This window comes from Drosophila albomicans, chromosome 2R, assembly GCF_009650485.2.
Source record: "Drosophila albomicans strain 15112-1751.03 chromosome 2R, ASM965048v2, whole genome shotgun sequence".
NCBI classification, from domain to species: Eukaryota; Metazoa; Arthropoda; class Insecta; order Diptera; family Drosophilidae; genus Drosophila; species Drosophila albomicans.
In genome coordinates this window covers 13756169-13762802 of record NC_047631.2, presented here as the reverse complement: position 1 = coordinate 13762802, position 6634 = coordinate 13756169, and the positions used below count along the sequence as shown (strand labels likewise).

Genomic DNA, 6634 nt, shown 5'->3' with positions numbered 1-6634 from the left:
GATGTGATACACTCTATAAAGACAGTTCAATACACCCTTCGCTGTATTGATTCCAGGATATTCAAAGGAATTGCGAACGGCAGCAGCAGCAGCAACGCAATGCGCAAGGTGCAGGATATGATTACTTTTGCCTTTGTCTCTGATTGTGGCTGTGAAGTCAAGAAAGCGTATCAGACTCGTAAAGCGTAGAGCAAAGAGATTACTTTGCCAACGAATGAATGAATCCGAATAAAAAAATGATCAATGCAATGAAAATGATTGTCTGTGCATTGTAGCGTCCATTGCTTTACAATTGAGCGCACAAAGTAATGCAAAAGTGCTCCAAGAGTGCGGAATGTGGCTTCGCATGGAACGAGACGAGGCGAGACGGAACGAGACGGGAGGAAACACAATGAAAACACGGTTAGTTCAAAGGATAACAACATTTTAATGACAGCAAATGCACAAATGTTAAATAAACAGCTCTGACGGTTCAATTCCCATTTGCTGTAATGTTCAATATTTCACATTATTATCAAATTATTAATTTGTATTCCAAACTTAAATTACCGTTAACCTCCGTTCTATTTATCTGAGATAAGAATTCATCCACAGCAACCACAGCGGCAACAACCGCAGCCGCAACCACAGCAACCGCATCCACAACCGCCTTCCTCAGCAATAGCAGCCTGTGACGCAACTGGAGCAGGATTGGCGGAGACAATGCATTCCTGAGCAGAGCAAAGGATGACGGCCAACAGAATCAAGAACTTCAAGTTAAACATTGCGATCGTTATACTGCAACTGTATAACTTTCCAGCCATATGCTTGGCTTTTTATAGTCGAAGAATCTGCCCGATAAGCTGGGAATTGTTTGAGCAGTTGTCACAGTTGCATACTTTGTAAAAAACTGTTTTATTTATAACTAACAGTAATAACCTTGTCGTTATTCCCCGTGTTTGACTAGATAACAGGCCAATAATTTTTATAAAATATCGCGTAAAATTCCATTACAATGGAAAAATGTTCAACATTTGTTTATCGAATACTTTCACACAATATTGGAAATTTTTCATTAATAGTACACGTTCATACATAGTGAGAAGATAGTTAATTTTCTTAATAAGTAATAATAAAGTTCATTTTCTTAATAAGTAATAATAAAGTTCATTTTCTTAATAAGTAATAATAAATACGAGTACTTAAAATTTTTTGAAAATTTATATTTGTTTGTGTTTACAATCATATAATGTACAATTCATTAGTATTGTATTATTATATTGTATTATTCAGTGTTTAGAGTATAAAGAAATATCTCAAAAGTAATGATTTAAAAATAAACATTCTGGTTCAGCTTTGCAAACTTCAATTAGTTTATACTCAACCTTATTAACATCAATTAGTAAAATATGCGTACATTATAAATTATTAATTGTAACTCAGCTCTTTAGCAGCTCTTTAGGAGAAATGAAAATAAACATTCTAATATGTTAATAAAACTATAAATGTTTTAATACTTAAACATATTTGAAATTTATTTATACTGAGCAAGATCCATTTTATTTTCTATACAAATATTAAAAGTCTTGCAAAACTCAAGTTGTTATTGCTATTTGCTATTGCTAGCTGCTATTTGTAATTATTAAATTGTCAATCAAATGCGTTACGAAAATAAAAAAAAAATATTTAGGTTATTAATCGCTAAAAGAATTAATTTTTGTGAAATGAATATTTCTAAAAATATCTTTAATTTCCACATAAACATATTTTTTGTAAATAAATATTTAATAGATTTATTTTTAAAATGCATAAGATATATATTTATTGGAGTAATACAGATATTGATAGTTAAATTTTAAATTAAATTTTTTGATTATACCCGATACCCATAGGGTAGAAGGGTGTTATAACTTTGTTCAATAAAGTATATATATATTTCTGATCAGCGGCAACAGCCGACGCGATATATCTTTCCGTCTGCCAATCCATCTAAGATTCCTGAATTTGAAAATATTATTAATTACATATTTTAAAAATACTTTAAAAAATATTATAAATTATTTTAGAAATACATTTTGAAATATACTATATACCGACTATACTGCTTTCAATGGTATATTTGGTATATTGATATAGTGCAAAAATCGGGTTTTGTCAGGGAAGCATTTTTGGCTATACTAAATCTGGTATGAAAACCGCTTACTGCAATCGGGTTTTGGGTTTTCTATGGTATATTTTGGACTCTATTATATTTTTAATATGTTTTTTATTGAAAATGGATAGTATCTCACAGTTGAGCACACTAGACTTCAGCTTCCTTACAAATGTTTTAATTATGGTTGTTTTTAAAATTCAGAAAACATAAAACACTTATTGGGAATAATTAAAATATTAATATTTAAATCACAAAATTCATTTATTTGTTTTTAAATAATAAATAAGACACTTGTTTTAAAATGCGCACGATAAATAACTTTTATTTGGGATTAATAAAAACATGAAACGTTCTCAGCTCTTAACAACTTAGGAGACGCTTCTTTCTTGGGGGTATCAGACAGTAGCTAAAAGAAGTGTAAGCTGTAAAAAAAATTATTATTAAAATCCGTCTCGATTTTTATGTTGTGTGAAATGTAAACATACCCTCTCTATTCAGAGCCGAGTACTTCCTCAGTTCATCCAAGTTGGCAAACTTCCTTTCGATAATGGTGCCAGGTTTATTTTTACATCCGCATGCTGGAGGTTTAGGGAACTTGGCAATCACAGGTAAACCCCTTCGGCACTTCTTCCTAATGAAGCTCCTGCAGAGATATTCCGTCACCGGCACCAAAGCTAAGAAAAATTACAAAAATAAAATACATATTTTAAAAATAGTATTAATTAAATGAGCTGGTCTTACGTGTTTTTCCTGAACGTATCCTTGAGAGGTTCTCTTGATCGGCACAGCAAGGATTTTGAATAGGCCGGCAGACGCAATCCTCCAAGACCCAAACCAATTGCGGCTGATAGATGTTACAAGCGGGCTGGCAAGTAGGTGCTGGACGAATCAGAAATGTTCCATCCACCACACCAAAGATGGCAGCTCCCAAAAGCAGTAGACGAAACATAATGCAGAACTAGAGAGCCAAATGAAGTGCTGCAATTATTATATCTAGTTCTGTTTTGGGTCTTTTTATATCGTTTTTATAAAAGTGAATTATTTACACAGTTGTCGCTGGCAAAAACATGGCACTCGAATATATTTATATTTATAATTGAGTCACCAGAATAAATAATGTTTTTGTGTGCTCTGCCCGCAGGCAAAGTGGTTGGGTTAGATATGGAGGGCTCGTCTCTCTCTCGCATCTATTTTCGACCCGCTGAAACGTTAAACCGGTTCAAGTTGGACATAAAAATCTGGCACACACAAAAAGAGAGAAAAAATGTTTAAAAAATGTACACAAATAAATAATTATGACACCTTTTCTGCGGTTGGTAATTACACGCGGCAGTCATTAGCTCATTAGCATTAGAAGTGGCAAGGACTGTGATGGCGATGGCGATGGCGACGACGATGACGATGGCGCAGAAACAAAAGTCAAACAACGCCATTAACCCTTTCCAGAGGAAACCCCCACGGCAGAAGAGCCAGCCACTGTTTGGCTTAGTGATAATAAAATAATAAACAAAAAGTGTCATCATTTGAAGGGCGGCGAATGCGAATGCTTCAGTCTCTCTGGCTGTGTCAAATCCTGACGGATTTCGTATGTAATTACTTCAATTAAACCATCTGTGACAATTGCCGCAGCCAAACATGAAATTCAACTTTACTTTTAAAATTCCCAATTGAGTTGAGGCGCATTATCCTGGCAACCAACCCCCAGGAGCTGTTAACTCAACGCGCTTTTTACCTTTTACCTTTCGCCTGTCGCTTCTCGCTTGTCGCCTTTACCTTTGCGACGTTGTTACGTTGTTGCCTTTACGCTTTGCACTCGCTCATCTCGTTCTCCCTTCCTCTCCCCCTCTTAATGGGGTGACATTTATGGCACTTTATCAACTCAAAAGTCAATAATGCCAGCCAAGTATATTACTTAACTGTGGCTTAAAAAAAAAACACCAACAACTGAAAGAAAAATATTGCAAAGAAAATTGTAATGCGATAAAAATGAAATTTTAAAATTTATGACGCTTATTGTCAATTCCTTGCGACTTCCCTTGTAACCTTAGACGAAGACGCAGACGAAGAGAAGTCGAAAAGCGGCTAATGCCAAGGCCTCCCAACTTTTTTGTTATGACAACTGAAAGACATTTGAAGTGCGGATGGAATGCTGAACTTGACGACGACTGCGAAATTGTTGCTGAGCATTAGGCAAATGGATCCCGCAGGATCAGAACCCAAAATGCCGCAAACGCAAACTACCCACACTCCTCTACTATACACCCAGATAAGTGAGGAAAGCATCTTAAGCAGCCATTTGTTGACAGTTAGGCGCTGCTCTGGGAATTTTGCCTGAAAACTTTTCGCGTAATTAGGGAGTATCATCATTGCGACGAGCAGATCTTTTAGCTTTTTAGCTGTGACGTTGGCGCTGACAACTTGATTACGTTTCAACAACATTGTAAAAGTTAATTGCCAGCGCAGCCTTAAAGCCTGATGAGCATTTATCACCCTACTTCTGCCGCTGCCCTCGCCAAAAGGTTCCGAAACAACTTCTTTAGGTTTGCGTGTCGCAATCGGAATCGGGGGTCGACGCCGTCGTGTTTTTTTTTTGCCTCGTTTCGTGTCGGAGTCATGCAAAATACAAAATAAAAAAAAAAAGCGAGGCATTCATTAGGCCCGCCACGTAGCGTCTTGTTACCACATTTTTCAATTATAGCACATTTCCTGCCATTTCCTTTGGCTTTTAGGACTTTTCACTCATGTGCGTTTTTTTTTTTGTATTTTTTGCGCACACAAATGAAGAATTATTGCATTTTAATTTGGCAGCCGCTGTGCCACAAACAATGTGCCAAAACATGTGCAGGTGGTGCCAGTGATGCTTCTTCCATTGGCGACGCAGTGAAGCACACAGCGTCTGCTCCTTGATGCCGTTTTGCTGCTCTTATCGTTGGCAGCAATTTAAACGAATTCCAACTCTAATGAAGTGCAGTTCAAAGTTCAAACCGCTCGGCTAATTAGTTGCTTGCTTGCTTGCTTCACTTCATTAAAATGAGTGCCCTCAAAAGTGGAAAACCTCTCGCATTCATTCTCTGGGTCAGTTCGTTGGTTCGTTGGTTAGTTTGTTAGCCAGTTAGTCAGTTTGGTTAGCTTGGTCAGGTCAGTTTTTTTGCCTGCGGCTGTCCCACAAAAATTTATTGTTAAAAGCCGCTAATGAATTATTTACTGCCCATTTTGTCTGTCCCCGGCACATCCTTCCTTCCTTCCATCTCTCCACGCATTATTCAACCAGTTCACACCCTTAATTAACTGCCCTCGGTGTGCGTGTGTGTGTGCGAGTGTGCGTGCGTGTTGCCAGTTGAAGCCTTGACTTGACTGGTTTCGTCTGTTGGCTAAGTTGTTTGTATTAGCGGCCGAAATTTTGCGTGTTGTTTAAATGAGTTACGAGTGTATATTGGAAGGAAATTGACTAACCGAAATTATGTTTATTAGGCATTTAATAAGCGTGACAAAGCTTGTTCCGGCTCTGAACTGGAGTCTAGGCCAATCATGCAACTACAAAATTATTTAATTACTGGTGTCTAGTCACCTTTGTCTAAAAGCATAAGACACAAACATTCTCTGCAAAGCTTGGCATATGAAAATTAATAAAAATCAAAGAAGCTTGTACCAATCGTCTTCAATCAACTTTACAATGGACTTTTGTATCGATTAATTTCGATAGTAATTGATGTTAGATAATTCAAAAGGCAACTTCGACATTTGGTAATTTTAAGCGATAGTTAGTAATTCAATGCAATATGCTTAAATGCAAATTTATACACTTTTCCACAATTATCCTTTAAAAATAAGAAAGTAAATGTTAGAGGGAAATATAAAATGCTTTCAACTGCTGTCTGAATATCAACGATTGTGCATATCCATTCACATTGCAGCCATCAATCATGTGCTGAATATGAATAACCATTTTAATCACTCTGAATTACGCAGAAGAGCGCACATGATGAATTGCATATTATGACGGCGGAATATGTTTGCAAGAGTGGGAGATATATGTCTATGTATGTGTATACATAGCAGATGAGTTTGAGGATGGGAATAAGCGTATTCACTTGACAATCACTTTTGTTTTTATTGCGATTTGCCAGCCCTGAGTCATCCAACAATGAACAAACGAAAACGGCAACAAACCGCACACCGAAGAACAACGGCAAAAATTTCCACTTGGGATAACTTGTGAGCAATTGCAAACTGCAACTGCGGCTCAGTTGAGAATGAGGATGAGGATGCGGATGAGGATGCGGTGTGCTTGTGGCTGTGGCTGCGATTGCGTCTGTGCCAAAGACAATGAGCGGTGCCTGCCAAATTGTTGTGGTGCAAAAATGCGGGCATATGTGCTGGCAAAAGAGGCAATCGACGACACCAGCAACAACGCCAAGCAAAAGGAGCAATTGCAGCAGGAGCAGCAACAACAACGAACCATTTGCGAAGAAAATGAAAATTTATTGTCAGCAAAATGAA

At 37.1% G+C, this 6634-nt stretch overlaps 1 protein-coding gene and 1 long non-coding RNA gene across 2 annotated transcripts; both read right to left on the bottom strand.

The window, feature by feature from the left end:
- Nucleotides 1–407: 407 nt before the first annotated feature.
- LOC117575198 (uncharacterized) lies at nucleotides 408–773 on the bottom strand. Its single transcript, XR_004572852.2, has 2 exons — nucleotides 550–773; nucleotides 408–486 (listed from the first exon to the last, which is right to left on the bottom strand). It is a non-coding gene; the product is annotated as an uncharacterized LOC117575198 (long non-coding RNA).
- A 1686-nt stretch (nucleotides 774–2459) lies between these two features.
- Nucleotides 2460–3119, bottom strand: LOC117575367 (salivary glue protein Sgs-5). The gene is made up of 3 exons (XM_034259532.2): nucleotides 2876–3119; nucleotides 2620–2808; nucleotides 2460–2556 (listed from the first exon to the last, which is right to left on the bottom strand). Exons 1-3 carry the CDS (start codon nucleotides 3081–3083, stop codon nucleotides 2495–2497), a joined length of 459 nt encoding a protein of 152 aa, XP_034115423.2. The 5' UTR covers nucleotides 3084–3119; the 3' UTR covers nucleotides 2460–2494.
- Nucleotides 3120–6634: the final 3515 nt, after the last annotated feature.